Genomic DNA, 21,491 nt, shown 5'->3' with positions numbered 1-21,491 from the left:
ACAGCACTAATAGAGACGCAGAGCAATCTCAACACCGGCTGTCATAATAAGAGCAGTAATAGCAGTGCAGGCAGAGAGCTGGGTGCTGCCGGAACAACGCTGCGATTTCCCTGAGGATCACACAGAATTTTCCCCTGGAAGGTCATGGAACAGCAAATGTGACAGCTTTCATGAACCGGGTATAGGCTGAGTCACTATTGTGTTCTATCAATAGGCGATAGTAGAGAAGCAAAATGAAAAGCTATTCAGACGAGATCATCACAGAATATTACTTTAAGTCAATGATGTTGAGTTTTGACTCACAGCTGAGCTCGATCCGGATGAAGTCCTTGATGCCCAGGTTCTCCAGGAAGACGCCGGAGGAGGCGGTGGTCTTGAACAGGAAGGAGATGTCCGCGCTCAGCTCTCCGTGGAAGGTGGGGAAGTGGAGGTAGGACGTCTCCTTGTCGAAAAACGCAGCGTTCCAGAAGTTCTCTGACAGACAAACGAAGGCTTCATTTCCCAAACACTAGACATCTTTCTTTACCGCCTTTAAACACCGTTTAGAAATACATCAATTTATTGTACTCTGTGGCTTGCTGTTCAGTAAGAGTACGTGCAACTGTTTTTTCAAAAGGTTGATATCTCATTTTGGAACAAAGCTCTTAAAATGAAAACTCATTATGATGGTCTAACAATGAAAATCACGTAGTAAACAAATGAACCAACTGTTCAGCTAATTAGCTTACAACAAAGGCATAACTCCAGCTACACTCTCATTTATGTTAATTTATCTTGCAGCGCAATTATTTATTTATGTATCTACTCGGGAAACTAAGAGCTGCAATTATAAGCAATTAAAAGAAGAAAAATATGTAATTTAGACTTGTTTATAATATTTATTTTTATTAGAGGCTGTTATCAGAGTAAAGAGCATAAAGGGAATAATATTTTAATAATAGCTCTTCATTTGGCAATTAGCTAGTGTGTGTGACAGCAACTGGTTAATGGAAACCATTAACCAGTTGCTGGAGGAATGACAACATTAAAGATCTGATACTGGGATTTATTTTGTTTCAGCTAACTGTTCAAAAACTATTCCATCAAAACACTTCAATTATCATTATTATAACTGATACCAGTGTTTTGTTACCAGAGCCATGGAATTACTTAGGCAGGGATATTATTTTGATACCATGGAAGCATCAGGTGTAACCAGGCAACCGGGTCTGTGAACGGGACTTACTGTCTCCATGACAACGTAGCGGTCCCACCCTGTAGGCGGCCTCTGACTCCGGCCGCTGGACGTCACCCAGCACCAGAGACCTGACTGGGAGGGTCTCCTTGTGGGTGAGCATGCCTGAGTCATTAGCCCTGGAGGAGGAGGAGAAGAAGAAGAAGAAGAAATCAACAAAAGAAAGAAGAAGACAACACAAGAAAGAAGACGAAGAGAGAGGAGAGGGGAGGAGGGGGGGGGAGAGAAGAAGAAGAAGAAATCAACAAAAGAAATAAGAAGACAACACAAGAAAGAAGACGAAGAGAGAGGAGAGGGGAGGAGGAGGAGGAGGGAGGAGAAGAAGAAGAAGAAGAAAAAATCAACAAAAGAAAGAAGAAGATAACACAAGAAGGAAGAAGAAGAGAGAGGAGACGGGAGGAGGAGGAGGGGGGGAGGAGGAGGGAGGAGAAGAAGAAGAAGAAGAAATCAAAAGAAAGAAGAAGACAACACAAGAAAGAAGAAGAAGAGAGGAGAGGGGAGGAGGAGGAGGAGGGGGGGGGGGAGAAGAAGAAGAAGAAATCAACAAAAGAAAGAAGAAGACAACACAAGAAAGAAGATGAAGAGAGAGGAGAGGGGAGGGGGAGGAGGAGGAGGGGGGAGAAGAAGAAGAAGAAGAAATCAACAAAAGAAAGAAGAAGATAACACAAGAAAGAAGAAGAAGAGAGAGGAGAGGGGAGGAGGAGGAGGGGGGGAGGGAGAAGAAGAAGAAGAAGAAGAAATCAACAAAAGAAAGAAGAAGACAACACAAGAAAGAAGAAGAAGAGAGAGGAGAGGGGAGGAGGAGGAGGAGAGTGGAGGAGGGAGGGAGGAGGAGGGGGAGGAGAAGAAGAAGAAGAAGTAGAAGAAGAAATCAACAAAAGAAAGAAGAAGACAACACAAGAAAGAAGACGAAGAGAGAGGAGAGGGGAGGATGAGGAGTGGGGAGGAGGGAGGGAGGTGGGGGGAGGAGAGGGGGGAGGGGGGAGGAGGAGGGATGAGGACGAGGAGGAGAAGAAGAAGAAGACAACACAAGAAAGAAGAAGAAGAGTGGAGGAGGAGGAGGTGGAGGGGGGTGGAGGAGGAGGAAGGAGAGGAGGAGGAGGTGGAGGGGGGTGGAGGAGGGAGGACAAGGAGGGAGGAAGGAGGAGGGAGAAGAAGAAGAAAAAACCAACACAAGAAAGAAGAAGACAACAAAAGAAAGAAGAAGAAGAAGACATCAACACAAGAAAGAAGAGTGATCAAGCATAGAGAGCTAGTGTAAAACTTGTGCCCACATCAACTGTAACTTTTAATTGTGTGTGACATACTTAGATTACTGTGCCACTCCATCCGCAGACTGTATTCATTTGTTTTCATAGTGTTTACAGGTAGATGTTCAAAGACAAGCATTCGAGCTGACACAACATGTCTAAGCCAATCTTTTGTGGAACGGTTTTCAAAAGGACGTAGGCTGAGTGATTCATCTGTACATTCTCCACACACACTCAGCGCCGTGTTGTTTGAAAAATCTACCAGTCAGCCTCAATGCAGGAAAAATGCATCTGGGACTGCAGGTGCGTACGGCACAATCTGGAGAATCTGATGAAATATTGACGGGCAGGAGAAAGTGTATAAAAATGCAGTCAGTGTCGATCAGATTTGGGCAGGGGGACGACAGACGGAGGGAAGGGCTGGCCATGGAGACGGTGGCAGGATTGGAAACATGGGAAAATGGGTCTAACTACAGAATTGGTTACAAGATGGGGAAGGTGACCTAAATACAGAATTGCTTACAGCATGGATAAAGGGATTTAAATACAGGATTGGAGGGATGTTTAAATATCTTTGGGATTTGTCCCGGTTGTCTCTTGACTCTTTTCTGTCCAGTGTGGCAGGATGGGACGATAAACACTGAGTCATATTAATGTCCTGACTCAAGATTAGAGCGATAACACCAATTTCACTGAATCATTTCACTGGATAGTCAAGGAGACAAACAAGAGACACACGTAGTAGAAAGTTCTCAGTAATATGTTCCTTGGTGATACTAATTATACCACATAGTGCAGAGAACTGTGTAAATGTCACTCTTTATCAAAGTCGAATAGGAAATGACTTTACAATGCAGGCTACACACTGTCAAAACCTTCATGATTTTGCCTTGTTTATAATTAACACCCCAAGAATATTACTTTTGCAAGCTGGTCCTTTTAAATCGTTTTTGCAATAGATATCAAAGTTGGGTGATGGCATTTCTAATAATATCCTATGATACAAACACAGTTTCACAGATGTGTTTTAAAATAAAATCAAGCCTAATTACTTTTGCTACATTAATTGCTAAGAGATTGATATTGATGGAAGGGGAAGCACCACAGCCTTTCTCTCAGCAGATGACTACAGAAACTGAAATAGGAGGAAGAAAGGATCTTTTCTATGCCACCTGCGAAGCCTTTATAAAATATCTCAAGGGACAATTTTCAAAGTGTCAAACTGATTTGTCATTTCTCAGACGTATGAATTTTATGCATTGAAAATGGTGAGCAATGTAAGCATAAACCACAAAATGTAATAGTCTACATCGGGCAGAATACTGAATATTTGAACAAATTATAGATAGACTTGAATTTGGATCCTTTTCTTGTGTGTGTTTAGTTTAATGGCATTAATAATGAACAAGGTTCATTATACAAGTAGGGAAAAGTAGGGAAACAGACCTTTAAACTTCTCCAAAGATGGATGGCTGGTCTAACAAATCTATACATTGCAATTTACCTATATATAAAGTCATTTATTCAACTACTAATAAAGAAATGTGATGATATCAATTTCCTATCAACTCCCTCATTCCCTCTACTCTCTTCTCACACCCAAATGTCACCTTTCTATGGTGTGTATCATATATCTGTCTTACGTTTCAGAAATTCATACAAAAAAATATTATTTGTGTATTGGATGCAATGGATGGAACAGGATAATACTGTACAGTACCATTGCTCGTAGTCGGCGTCACAGTTGCAGTAGTGTTTTGGATCCAGACAGCTGTCCTGCAGCCCGCAGGCACACTGATGGCTGCCTGGTAACGCCCCGCCCCAGTAAGTCTGCACCTGCCCCGGACCTGGACCAGGACCCCCCACCCACCAGCTGAACGGAGAGCCCTCTGGAACACACACACACACACACAGACACACACACACACACACACACACCATTACCACTCTGAACAGATTCCTATTCAACACATATGGCCTGTTGAAGTAGACTGAAGGTGATGAAGATGTTTCCAACTTTTTCACATATTTCACAGTTAAAGGCAACACTGAAGGACAGAGATGAGGTTCACATCAACAAGGAAGTAAGCACTAAGAGCATCAGTCATAATAAGAGCATCTGTTAAAAGAAGGTTGGCCTGTTGCTCAGCTTACTCATCTATGCTTTCATCACTTCATCACTGTTTTCATCACACAGATCTCCCTCTCTCCCTCCCTGTTTCCCTCCGTCTTCTTCCATCCATCGCCTGCCTGGTGACATCCATTTCTCTCCATGCTCTCTGCCAAGATTTCAGCCAACCCTATTGTGTATGTCACTGCTATTCATTTGACCTGCTACCGCCTCGCTGGCCGGCCTTGACACTGTTCCTCTGCTGTTTCCATGCTAAAATCGCTAATGGGCAGCTGCTGTCTTAAGGCGCCTCCACCTGACGAGCGTTCTGCTGTCATCGTGGATCCTGCATGGTGGCAGGAAGGCAGGGTGTATAAAGTTTAGAGGAAGCTAAATTGGCTCCTCACACCAGTACTTTCCACCCTTAGCGATTTTGCAAAACATGACATTATATGCCTGAGCTTTAATCTAACCAGCACAATGACGGCACACCCATTAATGTTATCTGTTCCTGTATTTGCACATTGGACAGGATCAGGTCTCATGAATGGATGCACAGTTAATTTGCTGATTAGATTAATGCTAATACAAAGATGTCATAAAATGTGTTAATAGAAGATACTGATGCAGACTGGGAGAGTTTCTTTTCAACTCTAACTGATGTTGTATCACACATTTTTTGAAATTCAGAGTTTAAGTTAAGATACATTTCTCCTCCATTTTTGAACATTGATGCATATGTCACACTAAGCTGTAACCTGTTTGGAAGCACTCTGAATGGTCAGCTGGGTCAAACTGGGTCAAAATTGAAATACTTTTATATTTGAGTGCAGAGGCTAAAACTTTTCAGTGGTGCATGGCGCTGCCTCTGAGATGGGCGCCATCGCTTCTTCATAGGAAGGCAATGGCTCAGCCAATGCAAAGCGATTTTGCCAGTGATCGTGTGTGTACCTTTTGACTGAGAAGCTGCAAGCCTTCTGCTTAACTCACAGCCCTTATGGAGTCTGTTATGTCAGTGAAGAAGTTTGTAAATGAAATCACACTAAGACAAGGCAAACTAACTCAATACTCTAAAGGGAGTAAACATCCTAAACATTTCATTGGTCAGGCACACTGGCAAACCGGATGAAAATTCCTGAAGCTTAAATGAGGTTGCAACAAAAAGCATACTAATCATTTTTTTGCGAGTGTATGGTGGCTCTCAGGTGAACATGGAGTCTGTCTAAACAAGCTGGACTGCTTTCTCCAGTGCAATCCTCTCCAGTGAGATCATCTGTTCCCCACTGTCATGTCAACGGAACCAAGCAAATGTTAAAGCTAAGATTCTGGTGGGAAAGTCAGCCTCCAGTTTGTGGCACAGATGCTGCTTTCAAGTGCTCTTCGTAAGTCGCTACTTTGGACCTCAAAAGTTGTAAAAACGACTAAAAACGCACAAAAACGCATGACAACTAAAATTTAAAAGGAGGGAAAATAGAAACATTACTAATTATTTACATAGATTCCCAAACAATAACATAAAACAAACCATAAACCATTTGGTTGGGTCCTTCAGTCATAATTCCGATATTTCTGACAGCACTTGAAGTCAGCAAAAGGCAAGCACAATAGGCGTCATCGACATGCCTTACCTGGTGTGTTGAGGAGGCGGGACTTCCTGCAGTGGTAGGACAGTTCCTGCTCACAGTGCTCTGATTGGCTGATGACGGCTGCGAGCTGTTCTTCTTCAGAAGAGTAGTCAAAGTGGGCCGAATGCTGGTTTCCCTCAGGAGACGGCCGCACCCTGGTCAGCTCCGTGTTGTTGTGCTGGATCACCATCCATGTCCTCTCCTCTGGTGGAGAGACATGAGAGAGAGAGAGAGAGAGAGAGAGAGAGAGAGAGAGAGAGAAAAATGGGGGGAAGAAATGATAACCATTATTCCTAAGTGCACAAATGTTAATGATGCAGTACCAAGTGAAAATAGGAAGAAGAGAGAAAGGGAGAGGAGGAGAGAGGATGAGACGATGCTAATAGTGAACTCCTGCAGCCCTTCAGACACAGAATCCAGCAAACGATCTGGATATAATAAAGATAAAATAAAATAAGATTAAATTTTCATGATCCATGGGGACATTGTGTAGTTTAAGCCTGCAGCCAGGAACTCTATCCACCAATCACAACTCTGATCCCGGAGAGCCAAAAAAGGTCCCATCTTGAACAGGGTCAGTGTGACATACGTGTGTGTGTGTGTGTGTGTGTGTGTGTGTGTGTGTGTGTTACCTGTCATGTTACAGTAGATGAGCTGGGGTTTGATCGGTCCGCTGCCGTCCACGTCGATGTAATAATGTCCTGATGCGTTGCCTTTGTGTTTGTATGCCTCGCATGACTGCTCATATATCGCTGAGGAGAAAAGCACAATAAAGGCATATCAACAATAATAATAACTCTATTAGCGGCTCAGTGGGCAGCGCTAGCCACTGGAATGGAAGGTAATTATAATCTATATTTCTATATCACTTCATCATCACAGCAGTGGTTTAATATCATCTGGCGGCTGCTTTTATCCAAAGTGCATTATGCATTGTGCAATATGTTGAATGGATACATTTTGAGTATGGTTGGCCCTGATGGGAATCGCACCCATAGGCCCAACAGTGTTTGTTCCATAATCTAATTAGTGTTATGTGGTGCTGTGCAAACAACAAAACCAATGAAATTAACAATAAAAAAAGAGACATAAACCAATTAAAAACAGGGTTACGTAAGAATAAAACCGGCAACTATGCGACTAAAATAGGTGAGAACAAATTATATAAAAGTCTTTAGTTATGTAATGTTCTTAAAACACACACGCACACACACACACACACACACACACATAACACACACTCTCTGCATTGCAGCGAATCGAGCCACAGAAGTCAATCTATGCACAGGGGGGAAAAAAGTTTCCCACACAGTTTCACATGTGCACTTTTCTTATTGGTTTCATCAGTCAAAGAGTTTCCCAAGACATTTCCTTGACATGGCCTGAGAAAGGTTTTGACACAAATATCGACACTAAAATCAAACACGGAGGTGAACAGTGTGTGTTTTTTTTTTTTCCCCCACATGGATTCGACTGACTAGGCCGCCTTGGCCCCGATCCAGTCCAGAACTGATCATGCCACTCGAGCGTAGATAGATTCAATCAATACTTGGCAGCGTAATCAAAGCCACAATCTCCCTAATTTCTAATTTGACTCACCTAAAATATATTTCCTGCAATACTTTCTCTGCAAGCGGTCTCTAAGTTGAAATCCATTTATCTGGAAAGAACATTCTGCCTTAGGACTCTTTCTCCATTTCTGTCATGCTTTCTGCCTCTATCTCCTCTCCCTCTGTCTCTATCTGTCTACCTCCCTTTCTCTCTCTCTCTCTCTCTCTCTCTCTGTCTCTCTCTCGCTCTGCGCGCCCCGCTCCGTTCCCTCTCTCCGCTTCATCTCTCTATCGCTCTACCTCTTTCTCCCTTTCCACCCTGTCTCTTTCTATCTCCGTCTCTCCCTCTGATAAGTGGTGACGCAGGGGAGGGAATTGAATGATTTTGCGCTTCGTACTGAGCCTAACAAGAAGTCTTTCATTTCAGTTCAAATGTTCTGACCTATATAGGAATATTCAGAACTGCTTAGAACAAAAAAAAAAAAAAAAAGAACATTCCCCACTTTAAGCCATCATCAAATTTCACTTTCTGTGAATCTGCACATTTATAAGTGGAGTGGCTTCCAAGATCACTCATGCGGTGTGGGAATTGTTTCAGCCCACCCAGTCTTTGTTGCTCTTCTGGCTCCTTGTCGCTTCTCTATTGTTTGTTTTTATCACAGCATCTACTAATCAAGTAGCTGTAAAGCTCGTGCTTTCACACTGAAAACATGAAGCAATCAGAGGGAAGAAAGAAGTCAGTGTTGTGATGAGACTGTTGTTGACGTGTGCAGTGTGTGCTTCCATCTACAGTTAGGACTTCATCCCTTTCTCCATCTGCTTCCCACTACAGGTGAAGAAGAAGAAAACATACTTTCATCCTATCAATATGAAATATAATATACTGTATGTTGAATATGACCACAAATACAAAAAGGGTTTCAACGCAACTTTTAAATCAACAATCAAGGACTTTGCAATGACTTTCAAGGTCTTGGTTGGTGTTGATCCAGACAGCGGAGGCATGCGGATGAATTTGGGTGCTATATTTGAATAAAAATCAAATACTTTCAAGGCCATCCATTCATTTCCCAACACCTTTAAAGCCTTATTTTATTTTTCTGAAATCCAAAGACTTTCAAGGATTTTCAAGGCCCCTGGGAACCCTGTACAGAAAGTTTTGTATTATGACTTTTATTTAGTTTTGTTATTAAGATATTCATACTGCTGATATTTCATAAAGATGCACACATTTGCATATGAGATAGAACATTTTTTCTCAGTGGATAAAGTACATTTCTGTTTTGATATCAGTGTCATTTTGAGAAAGTGGCCATAAAAGCTTTTTTCATTTGCAGCTCATTTTGTGCTCGGTGTAGCTGATGCAGCTGGCAGAAAAACATATAAATTAACTATTTACAGTTGTTATGATGATTGTTCTGTATATTTTACAACTGCAAAAGTTACTAAATGTTATATCTCAAAATTGACCAATCCAGACAAAATTGCCATTTTTACCTGTGGTGCCTCGCTTTAAATGGGGCAGGTGTTCCAACAAACCAAATGATACTTTTCTTTTTAGGATTTTTGGCTCCAACAGTAGGCATTATGTTAATGATTGCAAATATATTTGAGGAACTCTGCACACGTTTTATGAAGGCAAGCAGGAAGTGCACAAATTACCACCACGTTCCCATGGCAACGAAGTTAACAGCCCCCTTGGGTGGCTCACCCAGGCAGTCAGAGGGGCAGGCATGGGTGGAGGAGACGAATGTAAAAGAACATTGTTTACCCTCAGAAATGACAGAAACACTTTTGTTCCTTGTTACATTTCCATTCCCCCAAAGACAGTGTTCATTTCTTTGTTGTTTTCCTGCGCTGACCCGGCTCCCTCCCCTGTGGTGAGGTGCTGCTGTCTGACTGACAGGTGTTTGATGTCAGTGTGACCCTCTGCCACATCATATCTGATGGGACTGGAGTGGAAAGAAACCTGTCACACACTGACCTAGACTTAGACATGGAAGGAACACACACGCACAGACATGGAAGGAACACACACACACACACACACACGCACACACACATACACACACGCACACACTCGAACTGAACAAATACCAAAAAACTCTAGAAAATGGCCCAGGGTATCTGCAGGTTTCAGAAAGCCAGACCATTGTAATTTGCTAATAAAGCTAATTTGGTACCATTTGTTACTTGAAATTAAATGTAAGACCAATTTACCCGGCAAAATAAAGAAACACAAGTCTGTCAGCCTATTTCCAATTGAACACAGCTAATGAAAGTTCAGAAACTATCAATAGTCAGTATAAGAAAAAGGACACTAGGAAATTAACTGTTAGGGGACATGATGTCCAACAGATGAAAACATATTATATTAACCCTGTTCTGTATTCTGTATGAGTCAACATACATGTGGTCAACTTACTGTGAACTGTAAGTGCAAGTAATGTAAGACAACATAAGCTAATAAAACCAACACTACTGCCGGTCCCATTCACGTCTTTTGATGAAACTACACACAATACTTTGCCTAATTTAATTTGCCTTACTTTCTAATGCTGCGTTGACTAGATATGTAATGTAAAGAATCTGACAATATATTTGCATCAGAATTAAATGGAATTAAAAATTTCATCTTAAAATTCCGGGGTGAAAAAAGAAAATGAGACCTCTAAAAAGTATATTAAAGGCATTTCCATACTTTGTAAGGCCTTAAATTTAGATAAGTGAATGTAAAACTCTTTCAGACTTTTTAAAAGCCCTGCAGATACCCAGCAGCCTGTTGCTTACAGCTGTGGCAGGTGGCTCCTCTGTAGCCGCTGTTGGAGCAGTTACAGTGGAAGGTGCTCCACGACTGACTACATCTACCTCCATGTTCACAGTGACTGGGAGAACACCTGAGAGAGAGAGAGAGAGAGAGAGAGAGAGAGAGGGGAGAGAGAGAAAGAGAGAGGCTTATTTCCTTGTCTGTCAAAAGTTCCCCGCAAAGTTTCTCAAGGATGTTGGCGCAGGGTTAGAGGAACAATAGGCCTTCGGCACACCTGACTTCTCTGAACAGGTGTGTGGGAGGGACTTGAATGAAAGCAGACTCTAAATGAAAAGTCTCCATCTTTGAAAGAAAACTTTAAAAGCCTTTATTTTACATGTCTACTGAAGGGCAGGTGTGTTCAGAGCAGTAGCTGGTTGGAAACATCTCTTTGTTGGCATCGTTACCTGACATTGCGTCTTCAAGAGACAAAACCCTTGAACTCCCACCCAAACCATCTCTGAGAGAAAACAGACATATTTAACTTTTCTTTTTTTTTTTTCATGTTTTTTCGCACCCCGAAAAGCAGCACTTTTTCTCATGATATGGAAACAATTCTTCCCCCCTTAGGCTCTGATCTGCTGTGTTCAAATGACAAAAGACCCATGACTCTCCTCCGCAATGCTGCCAGACAGTTTGATGAACATCTTCAGATCATTCTCTCTTCGCTGTAAAGTGGTAATCCGGATCCTTGTTTTTCTGATTTTGTCTCCATCTTTGTTGCTCCTGCAATGTTTCTGCACTGCTCTTCCCAGAGATCACCTGTCAATCAAACAGTGTCCAGTACTGTGACGTCTTTTTCCCTGGATTTTCTGTTGATGCAGTTTGAGTTTCTGTAGGTGGTGCTCTTTTCTTTGTCTGTTCAGCCATGGTGGCTATCACTGCTCATGCTGACTACCCAGTTCTTCTTCTATTTATTCCAAACAAACTGGAAATGTGAAACGCATCACTTCCAGATGATTTTTCCCAGGAAAGTCCTACCAGACACCGGGTATTTAGAACAACAAATGTAAGAGCTTTCATGAAGTGGCTATATGTTGAATTAATATTGCGTTATATTAACTGATGATGGTAGCAAAACAGACATTTATTTATATGAAGATGTTGCAGTATGACTAACTGAGGCTGCTTATGTTCACTTAAAATGTATTTATTAGGATAAACCCCTTGAGATGTACCATCTCATTTTCAAGGCGGTCCCAATGCGACCCCAATGGGTGTATGGATGAATGGCTTACAGTACTCCACTGTCGAGGGAAAGCTCTGAAACTATCAGAAAGCTGAGCTCATCTCAGCCAGGGCTTCCCTCCTATCTCTGCATTTCCGTGCTCTCACTGAAACATGGATCAATATGGATCACTGCAGAGAACATGGCTACACCCCGCGGCTTTGACCTCTGCACCCGTTACTACTGGCTGCTTGTAATGTTGGCGATACAGCGATTGAAGCTTATTCTATTGTTGCACTCACTGTAAGTCTCTCTGGATAAGGACGCCAGCTACATGCTCAAAATGTAAATGTGAATGTACAGTACAGCCTGTGACACATCCTCCTGCTGGCAATGAGCTCAGTATGGCTACTGAGCAACACACACACACACACGCACACATATACACACACACACAATCTTCCTCTGACAAAGCTAGGTATCCAGAGGGATGAAAGAAAAGAGGTAGGTCCAGAGGATTGAGGGATTAGGAAGCATGGATGAAGGAAGAGAAAGAAGCAGAGAGGGTGGGAGGGAAGAGGTGAGACGGAGGGCGGAGAGGGATGGAAGGAAGGATAGACGGAGGGAGCGGTAGCGAGACGGGGGGGGGCAGTGACGGGATACCAACTGTATTTGGACGCTGAACCTGTGAAAATGAGGTCAGGGAACTGCGACTTATGAAATAGAGACTGAGGAACAGCAACAGAGGAACAGACTGGCATGCTGCTTCCATGAGGCTCAACTATTCCATGCCATTAATATAGTAAAAGAAAACGATCCATTAGAAAGCATTATGTCACGGCTCATTTTCAATATTTCATTGCAACATATGTAATAGTTTTCATTTCGCATAAATTATTAAGCGTGATTCCCTCTGTAAATGAATAGGGACAGTCCATCTATTTCTGAATAGAAGAAGAAAGGCTCTCTTGCTTTTTCACGACTTTATCTTCATCGAAAGAGCAGACGAAGAAGAGCAGGTGGACAAACATATGTGCCCACATCCATTTTCGCTTGACTTTTCAACATCCGGTGTGTCCTCACCACCACAGTAGAAGGCAAAATGCTGGGAAAGATTGAACTTCTTTCGGGCCAGTGTTGGTGGAAGTTTAACATCTGGTCGTCAACCGCATGCCACCACATGCAGCCAGACAGACAGAGGCAGAAAAGAATGGGGGAGATGTAAAACACAAGCCTCGGTCAAAGAGTGAACTGCACTGTAGCTTGTATCACTAGAGTATATCTACTATATATTTTCACGGGGCGAAAAGGACAGACTTCCCTAGCTTAGCCTACACTTTGTCCTCTGTAAGTCTCTGGAGGGCTTCTGGCTCGCCTCGCAATTTGCAATGCAATGTGACGGTGTGCTGCTGGATCACAGGGCTGCTAGCTTAACTGAGAGAACAGGCTCGGTGGCTTATCTGAAAGTTTGCACTGTGGTGTGACAGTGTCCTATACCACAGCTTGGATCACAGGGCTTGTATCCAATCTCCCCCGGTTTCTATTACTGCCTCTGGCTAAACCAACACAGCGCCGCACTGCCCCCGGTCTGCACACTATTACTGGGATAGGTAGAGTGCAATGTCCTACAAAGACTTCAAATAACTGCAGTCTGCTGAACAGCATGAGAGGGGGAAGGGAGGGGAGGGGGGTGTTGGGGGAGGCACACAGAGAGAGAGAGAGAGAGAGAGAGAGGAGGTAGAGATAGAGGAGAGATGCAGAATGGGGGGTGGAAGGAGAGAGAGAGAGAGAGAGAGATGGTTAAGGTATGTATTTTTATCCTTTCAGTCGGCTCTACACCTGCTCCTGGACAAGTTGACACCTTCACACACACACACACACACACACACACACACATAGAGGACAGGGTTTTGGAATGACAACAGCAGCGTGAAGGGCATGGTGTGTGTACGTGTGTGTATGTGCGTCTGTCCTTTTCACGCTGGGTCCGGTCACAGTGAGCAACAAACATGTTGTAAAGTCACCGGCTGACAGATAGGCAGGTAATAGACAGACAGACAGACAGACAGACAGACAGACAGACACAACAAGGAGAGAGGAGCCGTTAGTGACCTGTGTTCCTCTTTATTTGTGTGTGTGTGTGTGTGTGTGTTTTTGACAAGGTGTATTGTTAAGTTGTCAAGAGGTTGACAGAAGCTAAGAGGTCAGAAACACTGCCTTCTGACAGCTTCATCTGTCTCTCTTCAAAACATACACAGACACACGCAGCACACACAGACAGACAGAAACACTCATAGACACACATACACACACACAAGCAGGAGAGAGGTCGGGGGGGTGCAAGGCTCTTCAAACGGCCGAAGGAGAGGCTTCAGAACCTTGAACAGCAACAGTTTCCTCCCAGACGGAAACTAAAGGTCTTTCTCAGTCTGCATTCTTGTCCGTTTCTTCTGTCCTCCATGATGTGTTTTACGCAGAGGTGTGACCGAGTCAACTTTACTCGAGTCCCAAGTCAGTCTCAAGTCTTGAGGCACAAGTCTCAAGTCAAGTCAGAACAAATCAGGAGTCCAGTATCAATTTAATATCTTAAAGAAAACTAAATATCTAGGACTTTTCAATGCAATATGGTTTTAATAGGATAAAATCTTGGTGAGACCGTCATGAGTTTGATTTCTATAATCAGTTTCAACTTCAATAAATTCAATCGTTCCATACAAATTCAGAAAACAGAATTTAAATTCAGTCGTCTGGTGGAACAAATCTCATCACTTTCAATCTAAGTCATTTACACAAACACAAGATCTTTTGTCAAGACTTTAGAAACCTTTTCAAGTCATCAAAGTCAAGTCAAGTCTCAAGTCTTCTCTTCATGCATCAAGTCAAGTCTCAAGCAATTCAAACTGTGACTGGAGTCTGACTCCAGCACACAGCCCATCTCAAACTGTAAAGATGCGCTCTCTCTTCTTCCCCTCTTCTTCTTCTCTTCTTTGCATTCTTGACAAGTTTGTTCTCTCCATGACAACTTGGGACGAACGTTCACAACAAGGACACACGTATCAACTTGGCATTCCTGCATTTGATAATCACCTTAAATGAACTAGGAGATGAAACACGCCTGCCTCTCAGTACTAATTAATCCACTTAGTTGCATGTAAGCCTTTCAGTCTCTCCTTGGCAACTTTCCTCTGGAAGGCAGTTAGGCGGAGCCGGCGCGCTAAGCGGCCGCTGGCCACACAGTGAGAATAGGAATTTTGGATTAACGAATGGCTATCGGTGCTCTGTTTTCCTCGATTTCAAAGGGTGCCTCTTGTGCCTCGAGGGGGGGGGGGGGTTTCTGCATTCCATACAACAAACAGTGATGTATCTGCCCCAAAGAGATGGTTTAGATTTACACTGGGAACTTATATAACTGTGTGGATTATATAGAATGCCCTATCCTCCTCCAGAAATTTGCCTTGAGAAGAAAGCCTTACTCAGCCGGCTGTCAGACGGCACATTTTGATATCTATCACCATTTTTCTTTGCATCCCTTTAATCTAAATTTAAGCTGGCACCTGGTGGATGCGGTACTTTGTATTCACCTCACATTCACCTCGACACCCATCTATTCCTTTAGTGGTGAAAGTGTGTCAGCGAATTTTACATCTATCCACCTGTCTGTCTGAGTGCTTTGGTATTAAGAACATTGAATGTTTACGCTGTTCAAAGGAAAAATAATCATGCTACACATGTAGATACAAAGCAGAGGCAGAAATAAACATTAAATTACATGCAGGAGTATATACACACAAAAATATGCCTGCAGATGCAATAGCCTTCTCTGAAATGAGAGGACAGCGATAAATGAGATTATATTTCCCATCTAACTTTATATTGTATGGACCGTGTTAAAATAGTTGTCTGGGCAATAGAGTTAGAATGTGATTTCCACACTTGCAACTGGACTGGAGTGAAACTGAAATGATTGTGGAAGCCACTCTGAACCATAACAACACATACTGCATCTATGTAGTATCTACTAACATCGCAAGAAAGTTAATGAACTGAAATACCATGAAAGAAGAAAATGAAAATGGTTTGGTTCACCGTTCTGTGCATGTTTGCCTGGTTTGCATTAGTTTGCTTTGCTTTTAGGGACATGCAAATAAAAGGTTGGGATCTGCAGGGACTTTGGCTCAGAACAAAATCAATCAGATGGTGCTTTTGGGGACTGACCTGTCGATGATGCCGCACATATCGATCTGCAGGTGGCTGTAGTTTCCCAGCAACCTTTGCTGCACCTTGATCAGGTCAACGGGTTGGTTGTCCACAGTCAAGAGACGCATACAGCCCTGGAACACCTTAAAGGAGTTCCTACACTCCTGACTGCTCTCCTCTGCAGGACAACCTGAGGAGGGAACCACAGGACAACAATCAGCTAATGGATGGTCTGCAACTTCTTTTTGTCTTGATGCTGCTTTCTTGGCTGGCTCTCCATTGAAAAGAGTCTCTTAATTTACCTGATTAGTTTACATGATTGTTTACGTCTGATTGACCAATCTCAGCCTACCTTGGCCAAGACTGACACTTGGGTATTGTTAAGATTTTTATTTATAAAAAGAAAGAAAAGAAAATCAGTGGTGCTGCCGGAGACAGCACAGTTCAACCGAGGAGGAGGAGGAGGATGAAAAGGCGAGTCATTACCTATACAGCAGTCAGACCAACTTTGTGTTTGTTATGGTAGTAAGAGGTTGTGTCCTTTCCAGACAGCATCTGTCTCACTGGATTGTAGATATTATTTCCCATGTATACAGAGCTAAGAAGCGTTTCCTGTCTGGGGTGAAGGGCCACTCTACCAGGAGTGTCTCCCCTTCATGGGCAGTTTTGAGATGGGTGCCCTTGGATGCTATTTGTGCCGCAGCCTCTCGGGCTTCACCATGCGCATTCTCAAGATTCTACAGAGTAAATGTCAGCGCTCCCCATCCGTTGGGCATGGTCATTTTGCTGAGAATCTGCTTCACCTTTGTGAGGTTTGGCCTTGTGACTCGTTGTTATGAGTCATCCAGTGTCATGAACTGCCTCTGGCAATAAGGATACAAAAGTGAACGAGAGTTATGGATCTAACTGTGGTTCTATGAATCCTGGATGACCGCCAGAGTTCTCCATTGCTTGGAATCTTATGAAATCCTTTCAATTTTGTAGGAGTTGTTTTCTGGATAACAGTTACAGTTATGCTTTCTGTCAGCCGATGTCATTCTGGGTCAATTGTAATTGAGTTTGCATAAATTCTTGACCTGCACATGCACGAGACAGAAGATATGGAAGTGTTATACACTGCCTCTCACGGTCATCCAGAATTCATAGAACCGTCATTACATCCATAACTCTATTTACTATAGGGGTTATAACTCACTGTGATTTACTATAGGGTTTAAAACTTACTGTGATTTACTGTAGAGGTTAAAACTCACTATAATTTCTATTCACCATAGGTGACTGTGTTCTATTATTCATTCAGGTTAGGCGACTTGTGATTTGTGCTGTTAGTTGGAACAGTGCTGCTCAAGGCATGGGATTAATTGAACATGAGATCAATTGATTTTTTTTATTTTATTTACACACTGTGGACAAGGACATATGTAGTGTGTCCATACTATATGTGTATATCTATGTTTGTATTTGTGTGTGAGTGTACAAGGGTGTGTGTACAGGAGTTCATAATGTGTGTATTTATGAGGGAATGTGTGTGTGCAGAAGGTTCCACAGCTGATCACAGAACATGCCACGACTGCAGAACAGTATTGCATAGTAGAGAAAGGAGAGGAGAAAATGAGGGAGAGGAGATGGAACTAGAGGAAAATGAAAAGGAGAGGTGATGGGAGAAAAAGGAAAACAATGAGAGAGGAAGAGCAAATGAGGAAACAGGAGGGGAGAGAGGAGAGAGGAGAGTGACAGCTTGAAGGAAGGAAAAAGTCAAAGAGAATCAAGAGAGGAGGAAGAGGGGCCAGAAGAGAGAGAGAAGGGAGACTGAGAGACAAAGCAGCTTTATGACTTTGTCCCTCTCTGGGTGGCACTAAACCTCCAGAGGAGGTCTGCAGATGATATTATTACCTGAGCACCTCCATGAATTTTAACCCGTCCAGAACAACCATGTCAGCAATTTTCCCAAACTACCACAGTAAAAACTTCAGCTGAAATTTAAAACTTTCTAGGGGTTTTTTGTGTGTTTTTGGAGAATAATCTAGGGTAGGACTACCTGCTTGTTTCATTTGAATCTGCAGCACCACATGGCTAATTTCTGAGCTGTTTTTGACTGGAAACTGATAATTTCACCACTGATACAACTGATCGATTTTGTGTTCAGATAATGCCAGCTTGTTAGGTATCTAGCCTAATCACATTTATCTGGTCAGCTAATCATCTCTGCCCACACATCTGATTTGTGTATTTGCTTACATATCTATCTATCTTATCAGACTATTAATTTTTACTTGTAATGTTAATGAATCAATCTACACCCACAACACAACAATCTTTTTCAGGTATCTCTCTGCCTGGTTGCTATTTAGCCTTTAGTTGCGCACAACCGATTCTTCAATAGACTATGATGGCGCCAGACATTGTTGCTAGGAGATTTGTGACATAACTGCAAAGCCTCTATTGCTTATTCAGTTTGGTTCTGCAGATGCATAATGTAGTATTGCACATTTCATTCAGGCCACCTAGATTGTGCCAAGGCTAATTGATTTTAGTTTTCAAAATCAATTATCTATTAGAGCTGAGAGGAGTAAATGTCATTATGTGTAGCTGTTAAGTTAGGAGTTACATGATAAATCTTTAGGTACCTCTGGTAATATTTAAACAGATTGGATTGATCTGTACAATAATGGATGTTGTGAGGTAGCTATCACATTCCTAATGGGAAAAAATATTTTAACTGCTCACAAGAATTAGGCTACATTTTAGAAACAGTAAACATAATGCAGGTGTTCCTCTCTTACCACCGAAGAAGAGGTGACTTCCTGTGGTAATAGGAAATGAGATGCTGGTGTGAGCGTTGGCTCCTTCATCTTTATCCACTGTCATGCTCAGACGATCCTGTCTGGACCTCAGCTCCACAGAATGCCACTGACCGTCATTCAGACCTGAACCTGGGAGCACACACACACACACGCACACACACACACACACACACACACACACACACACACACACACACGTTGTCTGAGTATGTCAGCAGATCAGGATCAAAACTCCTCCTCTTTTATTTCCCTATACTTGACTAAAGGGTCAGCGGTGGGTTGGGTGTTATGGGTCTGACTGACCTGCGCTGAGCTCCAGCACGGCCCTTCCAGCTTTATGGATCTGTAGGCGGAGCCTGGCCTCACTCAGATACAGCCAGACCCTGCCCTCCTGCTGGGGGAGGTCAAAGGTCAACAGCAGCCCCGCCTTGTTCCACGTCCGGAACTGCAGAGCCACGGAGACGACCCCCGATGACCACACTGTCATTCCCGGCAACTGGAGGAAACTCTGGGAGCCAGTGAATGTCACAGCAACCGAAACTAGCTCAGCACAAGAAAAGGTCACATTGCCCTGAGAAAGAGAGAGAGGGGGGGGGGGGGGGGGGAGATGGGAGAGAGAAATGATTATGAAAGAGATAATAAAACATGAATATTCATTAGTTGCAGAGGCTGAGTTGGTGTGACCTGATGTCAGAGAGGTCTCATCAGCAAGTCTCTGAAAAAGGACACCTGTATTACCATATTGATATTAGCTGAACAGCTAAATTAAGCTTCTAAAGAGCAAACTGGAAGCATCAGTGTCACACGCCGCCGCAAGAACAAAATGGATGTAATGCAACAAATAAATGAACACATCAGACTAGGATAATTATTTTGGGACAGGTTACAGTTCGGTCCAAAGTTCAGAAGCATTAGCGCATGAATGAAACTTTCCAACAGCATATTACACAAACAGCGACCTGGCAACCTTATCATGAACTGAACCCATAGCAACAGTAGTGTACTATAGTTCTGGGAGGTGCTCATAAAACCAACATATTAACCTATTCATGAGAATATACTGTATCTGTAGGAAAATATGTTACTTTATGTAGACTGTAATCGGGGAGGTCACCTATACAACACATTGTGAGGCACATATTACATGGATTCACTTTGTACTGCAAATGCACATAAGGCAACCTTGACTGTGATGATTATGTTATCAGAAAGTGTTAGCTGTTGTTTGTTTGCTCTCTTTCTCTTCTCTCCTCTTTATTCCCCCTCCTCCTTTTCTTCCTCTTCATCCTCCTCTGCCTCCTTTCCTCCCTCTTTCATTTTCCTCTTTCTCTATGCCACTTCCTAGGTTTTTTTTTTTTTTTTTTTCCGCTGTGGGCTTTGTAAAGACGTGGATGTGATGACACTGGTGATGATAATGAGGGAGATAATGATGATGCCGCTGATGACAATGACCGTGATGATGAGTACGAAGATTAAGACGATGATGATGCAGATGATGATAATGATGATGAAAATAATGATGATGACAGTGACCATTAGGAAGATAATGACAGCGATGGGGATAAGGAAGAGGAAGGAGGAGGGAGGAGGAGGGGGAAAATAAGTCTGAAGTGAACAAAATTGATCCATCACCTTGTTCTGAAGGTTCGCATCTCGGTAGAATTTTAATATGGTTGCTGATAAACGAGGTTAACAACTGGGCAACGACAGCACAAACATAACAACTAATCGTGTCTTTTTTAACAAACAGAAGATTTTAGACTTGTCGTTCACTGCTACACTGTTTTGCACAGTAGCCTGAAATATGGTGTTTCATGTATGTTGAATAACTGAATGGTATGGAGGCAGAATGTACAGGAGTTGAACATCGAAACCTTTCATTCCCTGCTCACAATTCCAAGATCACTACACAGCTCACTATATACTGTACACCACAGATAGATGCACATTATCTCACAAGGTAAATACAGCTCACAATATATAGTACAGTATACAGTAGTAATAACACTGATAGAGGCACAATGGTAGATGCACAGTATCTCACCATACACATTGTATTGTATTGTCATGTACTCCAACATACTCAGAAACACACATGGTGCACAACAACAACAATAATTTATCATTTTAAGTCATATCTGTTGGGTTATCATAGGTACCTAACTTACCATTACAGAAGCCTTGTCCTATAGCCACCACACTGTGAACCAACTTACCTCTGCAGTAACCTATTTGTCATTCTGTCAGATTACCATAGAGATACTCTAAAGCTGCTGTAAACTCACTTACCAGCGCAGTAACCTGGTGGTCGTTCTGTTTAGCCAGGTCAATCAGGTTGAGGCCGTTGTAGAGCAGGTTTTCCAGGCAGCCGTGGAAGTTCCTCTTGGAGAGGACTGGCTTCTGAAATCCATGGCTCTGGACAGCTCCCAGACTCAGCTGCTTGTGAAAACAAAATATGCTCAGGGCCTCGGGTATAAATACCTAAATTTAAGAACCAAGAGGCAATGCTTTACAGGGATTTTTGGAGCAGCTGGAAGAAGAAGAGGTGCTATTTGGCACAATGCAAAACCAATCATCAAGTGTAATTCCTCCACCAGGCAATGCAGTTCTAATACTGGTATGAATGAAGATTTATGTTTTTAATATATTATATTTGAATTAATAATTAAATTAACTGTTATGCAGCCGCAAGTGTGCCTTTATCAGGTATTTAACAATGACTTTTAATGTGACTTAGCCAATCAGAA

At 42.6% G+C, this 21,491-nt stretch overlaps 1 protein-coding gene across 1 annotated transcript in view; it reads right to left on the bottom strand.

Annotated features, from left to right (window-relative positions):
• LOC139654007 (contactin-associated protein-like 4) overlaps positions 1–21,491 on the bottom strand; it is a 60,795-nt gene that overhangs the window by 16,622 nt on the left and 22,682 nt on the right. Inside the window, exons 6-15 of the mRNA XM_071531023.1 lie at positions 21,034–21,180; positions 19,048–19,315; positions 18,724–18,873; positions 15,959–16,130; positions 10,560–10,666; positions 6,852–6,971; positions 6,223–6,423; positions 4,205–4,373; positions 1,226–1,353; positions 304–474 (exon numbers count right to left, since the gene is read on the bottom strand). Coding sequence (XP_071387124.1) covers positions 304–474; positions 1,226–1,353; positions 4,205–4,373; positions 6,223–6,423; positions 6,852–6,971; positions 10,560–10,666; positions 15,959–16,130; positions 18,724–18,873; positions 19,048–19,315; positions 21,034–21,180 — 1,633 coding nt within the window. The remainder of the gene's footprint in view (positions 1–303; positions 475–1,225; positions 1,354–4,204; positions 4,374–6,222; positions 6,424–6,851; positions 6,972–10,559; positions 10,667–15,958; positions 16,131–18,723; positions 18,874–19,047; positions 19,316–21,033; positions 21,181–21,491) is intronic.

Source organism: Centroberyx affinis, unplaced genomic scaffold (assembly GCF_046629955.1).
Source record: "Centroberyx affinis isolate AG114_WGS23_722 - 3 ecotype Tasmania unplaced genomic scaffold, CSIRO-AGI_Caff_v1 ptg002023l_1, whole genome shotgun sequence".
NCBI lineage: Eukaryota > Metazoa > Chordata > Actinopteri > Beryciformes > Berycidae > Centroberyx > Centroberyx affinis.
Note: the sequence above shows the minus strand (reverse complement) of the source record. Positions and strands in the feature narration are given on the sequence as shown.